The sequence below is a fragment of the Eumetopias jubatus genome, unplaced genomic scaffold, assembly GCF_037043125.1.
Source record: "Eumetopias jubatus isolate StellerSeaLion01/CBP00866 unplaced genomic scaffold, mEumJub1_p1.0 scaffold_15, whole genome shotgun sequence".
In the NCBI taxonomy this organism is placed as follows: Eukaryota; Metazoa; Chordata; class Mammalia; order Carnivora; family Otariidae; genus Eumetopias; species Eumetopias jubatus.
In genome coordinates, this window is record NW_028274821.1 from 93,854,611 (window position 1) to 93,868,055 (window position 13,445).

The following is a 13,445-nucleotide window of genomic DNA, read 5'->3' on the forward strand; positions in this document are numbered from 1 at the left end:
GTCAGGGAGCAGGTCAGCGTTCTTGCTGCCGTCCTGCGCTCCTGGAGATCAGCAGTGCCACACTGTCTCCCCACAGTCGGCCCCCGGGGCAGGGCAGGAGCCCCTGGTCTGCTTTGTGGAGCGTTTTTCTCAGCACGGTTTTCCTTCACTTTCAGTAAGGATGGGGTGTCTGCAGTAGCAGCAGCATCCCTGAAACGGCTGGAAGCAGGCAAGTGGGGTATCTCCCTCAGGGTCGTCCGGTTGGACCCAACGTCGCGAGGCCTCTTGTACTTTGTTCTGATTGCGGGCATGTCTGAGCACACAGGACGGGAGGCAGACTCAGTGGCCGGTGGGGAGAGCAAAGCCAGGAACGTGCTGGAAAGTGAAGGCGCACTAGATTCAGCCGGTGCGCGTGGCCGTGTCAGGAGTGCCGCAGGGCCCGGTGCCTGGTAACATGGGCTAGCTTTGTTAGCTTTGTGGTTCTCCAACATGAGTGCGTGTAGAGTCCCCAGGAGCCCATGTGGGCCACCTCTTGTAGCTGCAGGGCCGCTACTGTCCCCAGCATTCGGCAGCTGGGGAGAGAGCCGGCCGCACGGGCAGGAGGGCAGGGCTGTTCCGAGATCGACATGTAAATGTTACTTGGGTTATTTGATCCACTTATTCTGCCGGAGCCCATCGTCCTGTTTAGGTGCCTTTCCAGCACACGTGCCAATGACTACATTTGCTGGGGGGGGGGTGCACAACAGGGATGCCAGGCCCTCCATGCCCACTGGGGTGGGGCCCGAGGGAGACGAGCCTGAGTTGGAGGGCGGGTGGGCAGCAGGACTGCCTTGTTGTTTCTGTGGTTACCCCAGGGGGAGGGCAGCACCCAGGGGAGATAGAGGGCAGGAGTTTGTCCGCACGGCAGGCATGCAGTGGGGTGGGGGGTGGGGGGGCAGAGCTCGTGAAGACATGAGGCCTGGGTGGATGTTGGGGCCAGCCGAAGTGCTGCCCAGACCCAGGGTCAGGAAGCTGGTGCTAACCTGCCTGTACTACTTCCCACTGGCTTCTCCCCTGACCCTGTCATGGCCTGGCACCTCTGCTCCCCTTGGCATGCGGCTGTGCCCCCTCCCTGTTCTCGGCCCCACGCAGCCTTCAGGGCTGGCTGCCGCAGGCTCAGCAGGTGCCCGAGGGAGGCCTGGCGCCAGCAGAATACATGGAGGCGATGAGAGCTGGGTCATGAAAACCACCCTCATGCTGTGCTTCTCGATTCTTGGTGAAGCTGGTTTTCAGAGACTGGCCCATGTCTTCATGCATCTGAATTTTAACCCCACTTTCTAAGTGAAACCTGTTCATCTCAAATCTCCTGGCTGCTCTTAAGGGAGTGTCCTGACTTGGGACCCGTGACCCCTCAGGTGTGTGTCAACGATCCCCCATAAGACACAAAGCCCCGTCTCAAGCCAGACTCCATGCTGCGCCATCACTGTCCTGTCGGTCAGAGATGGTGCCTGGGAAGATGCATAAAAATGCCTCCTCTCCAGGCCCCTCACCGCAAAAATCTGTAACAGACATTTTCAGATCATGATTCAAAACTCAACAGCACATTTCTTTGAGTAAAATTTTATACAGTCAAGTTTCTTGAAGTCCGATGGGGTTGACTGGACCTTCTCATGAACAGACTCTCCCCTCTGTGTCAGAGACTGGGTGTGCCTGGTTCCGTGTTGTGGAAGTGGGCACTAATAAAGGGGGTACACATGCCCTGTGGAAGTGACTTCATTTCCTCCACTCAGGTCTGGGGTGTCCCCTTCTCCCTTAAAAGCTCCCCTCCAGCCAGCCCCACGGTTGAGGTGGCAGCTGGGTGCAGAGCAGATGGCCCCGGGGAGCCACGGTATACCCCAAACTTCCTGCCATTGAACTGGACACCCTCGTTTTCTGAGAACATCAGGAGAACAGGCTCAGTGTACAGATGATCTCTTTCTAGGACTCGGATCTTTGGCCAGAAAGAGTTTAAGATTTAATATATGGATTTATTTAAAAATATAAATATGGAAAAATAAATAAAAGACTAGATTGAGTGCCCCTTGGTTTTCCCACATTCAGAGCCTGTCTTCAGAAGCCATCGTGGGCAGTCACGCACTCAGCCCTCGAAGAAAGAAGAGACCCGGAATGTGGTGGGGACACCCTAAGCCTCCCCTGCTTTCTCAGGCCAGGAAGTGCACTACTTATGCTAATGCTATTTGAGGCTGGCGACGTGTATGCAAATGGTCTTAAATCACCAAAACCAGAAGAGGAGAGGGAGGTGGCTTCATGGCTGGATGGGCCGGGCCAGCCCCCCAAGATGAGAGGCGGCCCTGAAACAGGCCAGGCCGCCTTGTCCCAGCAGGACTGGGTTCCCTGCTTGGAAGTCGGCTGGTTCTGGCCTCACCGGCCGGGCCTGGCCTCAGTCCACGTGTGCACCGGTGGGACGGAGACCACCCCCCTCGGCCGCCTGACCCCGAGCAGCTTACCTCTTCGGTACCGGCCCGCTGTGCTCAGAGCGGGAAGGGCACCTCCCAGTTTGCACTGGAGCGGCTGCTGGGAGGCTGCCAACGCCCGCTCTGGGTGAGCAGGGACGTGCTGTGAGCGAGCGTGGCTGGTGTCGTTCCGGGCGGGGGCCCCGGTGCCTCAGTACCGCCTGGCCGGTCTGCTGGCCTCCCCGTGGGGTTCTTGGTAAGAAAGCGTGTCAGTCTCGAGCAGTGGTTCGTCGGCAGCCCAAAAAGAAGTCCCACACAGCAACCTCTTCGGTCTTTAGGGGCTTTTGATCAAGTAACCTCCCGGTGGAGGTGCCAGAGGCCCTTGGGCAGACCTCAAGAAACAGTACAAATAGTACTCGAGTGCTGATTCTTCAGAGCCTGCTGTCTCTGAATTTCTTTGGAAATCCGTCTTTTAATTCCTATTAAGTACAGTTCCCGGTCAAACTTGCCAGCAGCTAGCGGGATGCTGTGGAGGAAAGAGTGTCAGCCAGGAGGGCCGGCTGTTTCCGCAGCCTCCGGGAGGCCGACTCTGCCACCCGGTCCCTGCGGGCCGCTGGGACCCACCGCGTACGGAGCGTGACCACCACCGCCCGCGAGCAGAACCCCCTCCGGAGCCCGGGCCAGGCCCGGCCGCGTGTGTGTCAGGAACGGCCGGCCAGCCCTGACCCTCCCTTCAGATCAGGAATCCCGCCCCCCGGCGCCCCGAGGGCAGGACACGTGAGGACATGTGGCCAGGGTACTGACTTGTCTCTCCCCGGCCTCACTTTCACCCGGAACAGGCCGTACACGGGGCGATGGTCAGACGTCTTGATGCCAGGGCAGGAGGAATACTTGATGGGACAGATGTCACCCTTGTGGCGGCTTCTGTACATGACCCGGTCCTGCAGAAAAGAGCCCACAGACGGGGGCCCAGATGCTGCACAGTTTTGCTGCAGGGCTCGGCCTGCGTGCCCGTCACCTCGGCTGTGCTTGAGCAGAGTCCTCGCGTCAGATCCCCCCCCCCCCCGCTGCCCCGGAACCTGTTCCTGGAGCCCCTCCCCCGAGCCCAGTGTGGGCACCCAGTGTGGAGGGGGTGGAGGCAGGAGCTCAACCAAGTGACAGCGTGGGGCGTGTGCCTCGCTGTCCCGGGACCAGCAGATGGCCCTCAGAAGGGCCTTTGTCGGAGGGCACTGCCCCCAACCCCAGCAGTCTCGGAGAGGTGCGGTCACTAGCCCGGAGCGGCTCAGGCCCGAGTCTGATCGCACCCTGCAGGCCCCGCAGCTCGTGGGCGCTGCCCTCACGGCCAACCTCCGTCCTCGGCCCACGTTCCAAAGCGCGAGCGGACCCAGACCTCGGCCGCAGAGCCGGGCTGGCGCCAGGGGCGTGCTCACCGTGTAAGAGGGGGTCCTCTGCTTGGAGGTGGTGTCGTAGGAGTCCTTCCCAATGTCGAACTTGTACGATGGAAGGAAGTGAATGTCCGGCTCCTGGAAACCCTTGAAGATGGACCCTGGAACAGTCACAGCCCCATGTCAACCCCGCAGGCTGTGCCTTCTTGGGGGTGGGGAGGCCACAACCTCCTCCCTGAGACCTCACCTTTCTTCATCTCCTGGGTGAGCTGGTCATGCTGGAGCAGGGCAGACACCTTCTCTCCCAGGTCCTGCTTCAGGATGGCCTCCACGGCCACACGCCCACCGCTCAGACGGAAGTTGAAGTCTCCAAACCAGAACACCCCATCGAACCGGGTGGTGACATCCGCTGGCCAAAATGGGAAAGCGTGTGAGTCCGGCCCTCCGTGCTGCCTTAGCGACAGGGACTGGTCTGTGTCCAGCCAGAGCCACAGGCAAGGACTCCCCAGGGAAGGGGGCGCAGCCCGTGGGGGTTGTGCCCTGCAGCCTCCTGGGTCGACAGTCGGGGTCACGATTCTCTCTCAAACAGCAACAGACATCCGGGGACGCATGGCGCCCTCACGCTCACAGGAGCCCACACTTGCCACGCACGCCGCCTCCGCCATGGCGCCGTCCCGCGGGGCAGCCAGGGGGCAGGGGGGCCTGGCGGGGGGGGCGGGGGGAGGATGCAGAGCCGGGCTGGAGAGGCCAGGCTCCTCGTGAAAGCAGCCGCCAAATGCGCCGACAGGGTCACAGCTCGTGAGGAACCCAGCGCCAGGCCTCAGCGGTTTTATTTCCATTGGCTAGTCTAGACTTTTCTGACCTCGATTCTCAAAAGCTCTCAAAGTTTACTTTCACTAAAGTACCCAGAGAAGAAGGCGGTGGTGCGCGGACGGGGGCTCACCAGCGTCGGAGCGGAAGGGGCTGGTGTCGGGCACGCTCTTGGGCAGGGCCAGGCCCTGGACGGTTCTGCTATAGTCCAGCAGCCTCTCGCTCACCTTCCCGTCTCCAGCTGTGAGAACAGAGCGTGGGGGGGGGCCTCTCCAGCAAGGCTTGAGGACACGGGACACCTAGGTGGTCACTGCCCCCCAGCGTGCTCTACCACAGCGTCTGTGGCGGCCTGCCCCACCGGGTACTCTCGCTCTGAGCCCCACGCCCTCTGCCACACCAGCCTCCTCAGCGCCCAGACTGGAGCTGAGCACTACTGGAGGACACCGTCTCAGCGGGGCGGGGCCTCTGCCTTCCAGACTCTCCCGGCGGACATGGGGGGAGCGGTGTCCCTAGCGCCTGGAACTTACAGGTGAAGTGGGACGTGATGAAGAGGAAGGAGGTGCCAAAGAAGGTGAAGCTGACGCCCAGGGCCCCCTTGGTCTTGATATGAGATACGATGCGCGTGGTCACCGTGGAGCTCTCCACCTCTGCGGGATGGAGGGGCAAGGCTGACACGGCCGCCCCTGCCCGCCCCACGCGCACCTGCCGGGTGGGGGTGCCCAGGGCACCGGTGCAGAGCAGAGCAGCCCGCCTACCTGAGCAGAACCAGATGAGGTCCCTGCGGATGAGCACGGACATGTAGAGCGCCCCGTGGGCCGCTGAGTACAGTGTGACGTAGTGGGGGCCCAGCGTCTCCTGCAGGCGCGTCTCCCACTCCCGCCTGCAGAGGGAAGCCAGGACAGCCTGGGAAGGGGGCTGGAACCTCCCAGACCCACCACCCCTCACCCTGCAGCCCAGACAGCCCCGCCATCGGGCCTCGCCCTGCAGGGAGAGTGGCGGACCGACAAGCAACACGAGGTTCCCTGGGCGGCTTCCGGGCCGGTGCTCTCCCGCTACCCTGAGAGCCCGGAGCCTGGCCCCTTCCCCTGGGTCAGGGGCACCTGCGCACGGCAGGCCTCCTGCGGCTTCCTGAGGGGTGGGGCTCCCGGGTCCTGCCCTCGCCCTGCAAACCCCAGCCGTGTGGCCAGGGCGCTACAGACCTAGGACCCCACGGAGGGGTCGGGCTTGAGCCGGGGCTCCCGCAGCTCTTCACTGCCGTTCTTAGATCAGTAGTGAGTCAACAAGAAGTGAAGCTCGTTTATTCTAAGTTCTCTGGGCCGCCCACAGACCAGGAAGCGGCTCTGGCGGGCAGCCCCGGCCTGCTGTGGCCTCGGGCCTCACCCCACATGGGGCTCTCGGGCCACAGCAGCTTCCGCCCCGAAGGCCGACCTCAGCGCCGTTCCCAGGGACTGGGGGGCTGACGGGCTGGGCAGACGTGGGGCAGGGGTGCACCTTACCTGTCGGAGCAGCCCTCCTGGACCCCGACGACGTACAGGTCCTGGGCGTAGTCGGCCTCGGCGGGCAGCAGGAGCTCGTCCAGGTTTGGGGGCAGCTCCTGTGAAGAACCGTGTATAGCAAGAGGCTCCCGCAGAGCCAGCAGCCCCGGCCTCTCCTGCAGCACGGGGACCAGCGCTGCCCGTGGGACGCGTCCAGGGGAGCCTCAGGTCTGGGCAGGCCGCCCTCCACCCCAGTTGGTCACCGCCACGCCTGCATCTGTGCCGCGCCCTCACCACGTGGCCCGTGCCCCCAGATGCACTCCGGGTGGGGAGGTGGTGCTGCCCGGGCCGGGCGCCCTGATCCTGCAGGTGAGCCCTCCCCCACCCTGTGGCTGCATGTCATGGCCTCCAAGCCCTCAGGGCCCTGGACAAGAGCGCCGTCCCATGGACAGTGGTGCCACCGGCCTGGGCACCTGCCTCCTTCAGCCCGAGGGAGAATCACTTCTGTCTCCTTCTGGGGGCTGTGTCGTCAGGGCCCCTGGTTCTTCAGCCAAACTGTGCTGGTGGCGGCCCTGCCTTGTTTCCCCCGCAGCGCCCATCCCCCAGTGCCAGCCTGGGGCACCACCGTGTGGAGGGACGGGCCTTCTGTGATGTCACCATGACAACCACCGTGCCCCTCGCCCCACCCAGGGGCGTGCTGGGCAGTCCACGCCCAGCCCCCAGAAGTCAGAGCACATGCGGGGGACGGAGACCGCCGACCCGGGGACAGTCCTTGCTGCGAGGAGGGAGGCCCGGGGAGAGATGGCTGAGCTGGAGACAAAGCCACCTGCACAGTGTCCAGGAGCCTCCAGGAGCACAGGCCAGAGATGAGGGTGCAGACTTCTGGCCTGTGCGTGGTCAGGACACAAAGCACCCGTCTTGGCAGAGCGGCTAGAGGCCTCCGCTGTCACCTGCTCACAGAAGCTGCCGAGTGAACGTAACCCAGGGTGACCCCAAGGTGACAAGGACCAGACCAGGCTGTGCAGGCTCCCGGACGGTCATGGCTGGCCCAGCGGTGGGGTGTGGACAGGGGGAGGTTGTGCGTGGGGGCGGGGGCTCTAGGGAAATCTCTGTTCCCTTCAAATCCGCCGTGAGCCTAAAGCTACCCTAAAAACAAACATGCACGTGTAAGAAAACCACGTTCCGTCCCCAGGCAGTGGGGAGGTGGGTGAGGCAGGGGCCTTCCGGGTGACCCAGGTGTTGGGGAGAGGCCAGGCAGACGGTGTGCGGCGCGGAGGCCCCAGGAGAGAACCCGAGTGGGAGTGGACGGCTTACCTTCTGGCCCTGCATGTTCCAGGTGGCCACGAAGAGGGCCATGTTGCGGTCTGGGAAGTACCGGGCCAGCTCCTCTGCCCCCATCAGTGCCCCGCTCGCCAGGAGACTCCCCTCCAGGTAGCTCCTGTGGAGAGAGGGCAGCCGGAAGTCGAGGGTCTGAACGGGCAGACCCAGGGAGGGGCCAGGTGCAGGGACACACCTGCCGGCACACCTGCAACCTCAGGCCCCCGCAGTTGTGTGGAACCCCAGTTTTCGGGAGGCTTCCCAGAGCTGGGGTTTCCTGAGAGCCCACGGGTTGGCAGGAGGCATAGCGCGATGGTCCACTGCCCTCTTGGAAAACCCGCTGTGTTCACAATTCTACAAACACCAGCACGCGTTCAACTTTTCGGTCGCCTCCTGAGACCAAGGACTTGAAGGTGACATCTGGGCTCTTGGCCCTGGACAGCAGCGGCCTGGGGCAACGCGCGCCCTGGGCCAGGGGCTTGCCTCCACCTCAGCGTGGCCTCGGGGGCCCTGAAAGCTACAGGGGGCAGGGGGCACGTCCACCCTCACGACAACCGCCGGTCACAACTCGTTTCAAGAGTTCCGGAGCACGGCGTGCGCATGGTTACGGCCCCGGCCCCAGCCCTGCTGGGCTCCGCGGACAGCGGGGCGAGCCCGTGCGGCCACAGAGCTTCATCTGGGGACTGCAGAGTCTGAGTGTCCTGTAATTTTCACGTATCGTGAAACAGTAGCACCGTCTTCTCAACCATGAGAAAACCGTCCTCAGCCGACGGACAGAACAAAAAAGGGCTAAGACCGCGTTTGTGCCCTTGTCCAGCCGGTGGCCTCGTGGCTGCTCTCTCCTGCACAGGTGGACGAGCCCAGCATGGGCACACAGGCCCGGTCACCCATGCTAGGGCGCGACACCAGCCTCCCTGTGTCATCTCTCCTCTTGCACGGTGTCCACCTGTGGCCGCCTCAGTCTTTCTCCAACTGTCTGTGGTCCTCCTTTTGCTGGGAGCTCTCCTTCCAGAACCTTCTTCCAACCCAGCTTGAGATCAGTCAGGATACTCCTGAAATCAGTACCCAGGCAATGGCCATTCCTGTATTTGGTCATTTTGTCTCCTAGGTCTCTTAGTGCCATCCATCTGCTGCAGACACTGACCACCCGTCCCCCTGTACACCCAGAGGGGGGCTCCATCGTCTCCTGAGTGTTGGTCATATCAGAGGCTGATTAGACTCCATTCCTATGTCCTGGCAGATGTACCCCAATAAGCTCCGTGGGTCCTATCCCTACTCCAGTGATGCCAAGATGGTGGCCTGATCAGTCCACAAGAACAGCCCTCATTGTCAGCCATCACCCTGATGGCCGCGTGCCAATGAGGGCTCTTTCAAAGTGCTCTTGCCAGCACCCGGGGTGGCTGATTGTTCCTTCTGAGGCTCCCCCTTGTTCCCAGCAGGCAGGGCTGTCCAGTCCCGTCTGTCAGGGGTAGGCCAAGGGGGCTGTGTGCCAAGGCCTGGCAGCCGGGCACTGCGGTGCAGGAAGACGGGGCGGGGGGCAGTGGGCTGCAGAGGGGGTGGGGTCCGAACACTGGGGTGGACCACCAGGTGCCGCTGATCACACCTGGCTTCCGCCCTTCTCCCCACACCGCGCCCCTCCACGCTGCCCCGCACACACCTCCCCCGCCGGCCTCCACCTTCTGGAACGTGGGAGAACCTTTCCCCTGCGGCCGCTCGGCCCGGCCCCGCCACCGCGGCTTACCCGGGTTTCATAACGGACGGCTCGTTCGGCAGCGTCCTTGAGAAACCGGCCCAACGTTGTTAACAGACACCCCGAGTACTTTCCAAGCCTCTGACGACTCTCCACCCCGCGCCCCGCACCGTCCACAGCAGCTGGCAGGTTGAGCACGGGGGTCTCCGCTCTGACCTCGGCCAGGTCCCGCCTGTTTGTGGCCAGTCTGTGAGCTAAGAACCGTTTTCACGCTTACAAATGGTTCGGGGAAGAAAACCAGTGTTTCGTGACACGGGAAAATGACCTAAAATCCAAACGTCGGTGCCGTTAAATGAGGCGCTGCCCCGCCGCGGCGGTCTGCTTCTCCCCAACCCCGGCAGATGTGCGCACGCCCATGGAAGGGGGACGCTGACTCTCCAGCTCTTCTCAGAGGAAGTGTGCTCATGCCCGTTCTAGAGCACGCCGAGGGGCCGAGACGGGGTCTTCAGGCCGCAGAACTGGGGTGAGGGATCCCCATCATCCTGCTGTTTGCTGCTCGTCTGAAAACAGTGAATCGAGGACCCGATTCTGAATCGAGAGTCCCGTCTTCTGGAACGAGCGGTGTGCGAGTCACACACCGCTCCCGTGGGGGTGACACTGCAGGTGCACGAAGCCTCGCCGGCTTCCGGAAACCCTAGCGGAGGAACCGGTTCCGTCCGGCACGGCAGGGCTCGCCATCAGCTTCCTCTGCCTCCTGACCCTCAGAACCCACACGGGGGACCCTTGGTGGCCACGGGGGCTTTGCAGCATGGTTAAGGATGGCAACGTGGGAGCGTCCCAGATGGAGGGTGGGCACTAGATCCAATGACCAGCGCCCCTGTCGGAGGAGAGACGGGTGAGGGCAGAGGCCGGAGGGGCGCTGGGGCCGCCGGGAGCTGGAAGAGCGGGAAGGACCCTGCCCTGGAGGCTCCGGAAGGAGCGCAGCCTTGCGACACCGGGATTTCTGACTGGAGGTCTCCAGAACTGGGAGAGAATATGGTCCTGTTGTTTCAGGACTTCTGGTTTGGGGTCATGGGTCACGGACACCAGTGCAGTGACCATCCCACCATCTGCTGGCTCTGGTCCAGCTGGGCTGGTGCTGGCCTGGTGTGGACGGGAGAGGGCAGCAGGTGGAGTGGTGGTGAGGAATTTGGTGAGGGAAGTGGGGCCAGGGCCTCACCTGGGGCCTTGGGTGCCATGCTGGGGAGTGGGTGGTGCGGGGTCCCCCAAGTCAGGGCCTGTGTGTGCTTCAAACAACCCGCCCAACCCTGGTAGGGAGCAGCGGCCTGGGCCAAGTGGCAGGAGAGTGGCAGCGGGGGCCCCACGACTGAGGTCCCCGGGGAAGACCAGACTTGGACAGGCTGGGCTTGGAAGTATCCGGGACCCCCGGTCTGTCGGCTGGAGCCAGAAGCATGCGCAGGAGTCACGAGCGAAGGAAAGGCATCAAGGGGGGAAAGCGCCTGGCTAGGTTCTCTGGAAGCTATAATAAAGTCAAAACGCATTAGCCACTAAAGTCCCGTAAAGCCTGGAAACCAAGCGTCCTCTGTCGTTGTAGGGCCAAGTGGGAGCTGATGGACTACGGGGCGCTCAACAAACAGTCTGAGCCTCAGAGAAATTGCGACACTCCTGGAAGCAACGTGCAGCCAATCGGGCCCTGCACGCCCTCCCTGCAGCCAGCGAGCGGCCCAGGGGGCCCCCTCTCTGAGGCCCGAGAGGCCCCCTCCGGCTATCTGTCCCAGCAGCCTGGTGGGCGCACAGAGCTCCGCCCCGGCTGCTCGCGCTGCAGGCCTACAGCACCAGCCGGGGCCCGGGAGGCTCCTCCGCGACGGAGTGCGGAAGTGACAGCACCGCTCAAGGCGACACGGCGGGGCCCTGCGGCCACACAGATGGCAACACGGACACACCCACGCTGACCCAGGAAGCTGTCCCGACGCTCAGAACCAGAGAGAGCCACCGAGATACGGCGTTGTGTGCAGAAGGTCACGGATGCCTCTGAACCATGGTTCACAGGCACGCGTGCTCTGAGTGATGCTGAAACACAGAGGGAAAGTTCTGGAAGGGGTGTCCCTCTGGGAAGGAGCTGGGCCGTTAGCCTCCACATCTCCACACCACACAGTTTTACCAGAAAACTTTCACGTGCTTCTCGAGGAGGCTGCACGCGAACGCTAAAACAAGCCACAGAGGATGCCCCCCACCCCCCCCCCGATCCCCTGGAGGCCCTACCTGCTCCGGACGTCCTTGGCGCGGATGGGCGCCAGGAGGCTGAAGGATTTGGCATCACAGGCCAGGGGGCTTGGGGGCCGGCCGGGGCCCAGGCTGCTGTGGGCCCGGAACAGTCTGCTCTGCAGGCGGGACTTGCAGTCGGTCTGAACCGAGTCCACCCTGTCTGCTGACCGCAGGGAATTGGAGGCCACCTTCTGGCCCACAGCCGGCAGCCTGCTGGGGCTCCCAGCCAAGGCCCCGTCCCGGTGCAGGAGGTCCAGGGAAGTGCCGATCATTCCGGAGATACAGTGACCCCACGAGTTCGGGCTCCCTCCGGCGCTGCCCTGGGCCCTGCGGGATGTGGGGATTTCCTGCAAGGAGGTGCTCAGGCAGGGTGGGGAGTCAGTGTGGGTGGGGGCCCTGGGGACCTCGTCCTGCAAGGAGCCCCTAGAGGGGCTGGCCCCACTGCGTGCGGCCAGGTCCTCGTGGCTGGTTTGAAAACGCCGCCTCCTCCATGCCTTCTCGTCCAGTGACAGAGCTCGCTCCAGCCGGGGCCTCGTCGGTGGCTTTGGGGTGAAGGGTGTGGCCTTGGCTTGTGGGTCCTCATTGCTGATTTGTGCTGGAGGGTTCAGAGGGAGCACCGGGCTCTTCTCAGGGCCCTGACCGTTGTTGGTAGGCGGGGACCCTGGGTGGGCTGCGAGGCCTCTGCCCGTGTTTGGAAGCTGTCCCTTGAGCATTCTGTCTTCAGGCTGCAGATGCCCCTAAGCGGCAGGCTGCGGGGGAGATGCCTCTGAACGGCCCAGGCCCGCTACCTTGGGACAGTCTAGGGGCCAGAGCACAGGTGCTGGCAGCCCAGGCCCCCCCCCCCCCGCCCCGGGGGGAGGCCCCAGGAGACAACTCCCGCTGCGCGCTACCGGTGAAGCCCAGGGTCAGGGATGCACGGTCAGACGTCGGCAGGCAGTCACTGAGGAGAGAAGGCACAGGGGCTCCCCTTCAGGCCCGGGCCGGCCGGTAGGGGCAGGGCCCGTTGCTGCATGGCTAGGAGCCCTGAAGTCCCGCTGTCTCCCACAGGAGCCTATAGGAAAACCCAGCTATCGGCCTCCCACAGCCACGGCCCCCATGCCGGGTGAATGCTCCCACGGCACCGCCGTGGTACAGGGTGACAGAGGGACAGGCCAGCAGCAGTCTAGCAAGAACACACACTGAGACGTTCGCCCGTTGCCTCCTCCTGGGAGGTGGGTGCAAGCGGCTCTCTCAGGATGGGAAGCCACCACGCCGACCGGCCTGCCGCTCCGTGGGGTGCTAAGGGTGACCAGGGGAGAACCATAACCCCAAGGTCAAGGCCAGTGCCCGTAGCCTCCGATGGGGATGGGGGGGTCCCTGCGCCCTCACTCACCTGCGTGCCCACCCCCATCGCTCCTCCGGCAGACCCCGCCCCAAGAGAGGTACCCTCTGCAGGTTGGAGGCCAAGCCGCCACCGCCACCAAAGGCCCCAGGCTCAGAACCTGGGAGCCAGTGAGGCCACCGCGGGGTCCCCAGGGCAACGACCGCAGCGCAGTCGGACCCCGCCCCCGCCCAAGGGTCAACTTGAACCCCGGACTCCTGCTCCTGTCCCCGCCCGGGGGTCACCCCCACGCCCTGGACCCGCGCCCCCGCCCCGTCCAGGGTCGCCCCGCGCTTCGGACTCGCGCCCCCGCCCAGGGGTCACTCCGCGCCCCGGATACGCGCCCCCGCCCCGCCGAGGGGTCGCCCCGCGCTTCGGACCCGCGCCCCGCACCCCCGCCCAGGCGTCACCCTGCGCCCCAGATCCGCATCCCCGCCCCGCCCCGCCCAGGGGTCGCCCCGCGCTCCGGACCCGCACCCCCGCCCCGCCCAGGGGTCGCCCCGCGCCCTGGATCCGCGCCCCCGCCCCGCCCAGGGGTCACCCCGCGCCCCGGACCCGCACCCCTGCCCGGGGTCGCCCCGCGCCCACCTCTCTGCGCCGCCGGCTCCCCGGCCCTGCGAGCCCGGCCGCCGCTCCCCGGCAACGGGCGTCTGCGGCATCCCGGGCTCGGCCCCCGCAGCGGCCCCTAGCGGCCGGAGGACCCAGCGCGCCCGCCAGCGCCGCCCCTCCCCC

At 64.5% G+C, this 13,445-nt stretch overlaps 1 protein-coding gene across 3 annotated transcripts; it reads right to left on the reverse strand.

Moving 5' to 3' along the window:
• Positions 1-1,019: 1,019 nt before the first annotated feature.
• On the reverse strand, positions 1,020-13,369 carry INPP5E (inositol polyphosphate-5-phosphatase E). Of its 3 annotated transcripts, none has more exons than XM_028094842.2 (11): positions 13,302-13,369; positions 11,351-12,293; positions 7,396-7,519; positions 6,103-6,200; positions 5,362-5,486; positions 5,134-5,253; positions 4,740-4,847; positions 4,044-4,205; positions 3,842-3,957; positions 3,216-3,352; positions 1,021-2,937 (listed from the first exon to the last, which is right to left on the reverse strand). In XM_028094842.2, exons 2-11 carry the CDS (start codon positions 12,064-12,066, stop codon positions 2,805-2,807), a joined length of 1,839 nt encoding a protein of 612 aa, XP_027950643.1. In that variant the 5' UTR covers positions 12,067-12,293; positions 13,302-13,369; the 3' UTR covers positions 1,021-2,804. The 3 variants fall into 3 exon arrangements, with proteins under 3 accessions (XP_027950645.1, XP_027950643.1, XP_027950644.1); XM_028094843.2 differs by having other exon boundaries at positions 11,351-12,631; positions 13,302-13,352; XM_028094844.2 differs by lacking the exon at positions 4,740-4,847 and having other exon boundaries at positions 1,020-2,937.
• Positions 13,370-13,445: the final 76 nt, after the last annotated feature.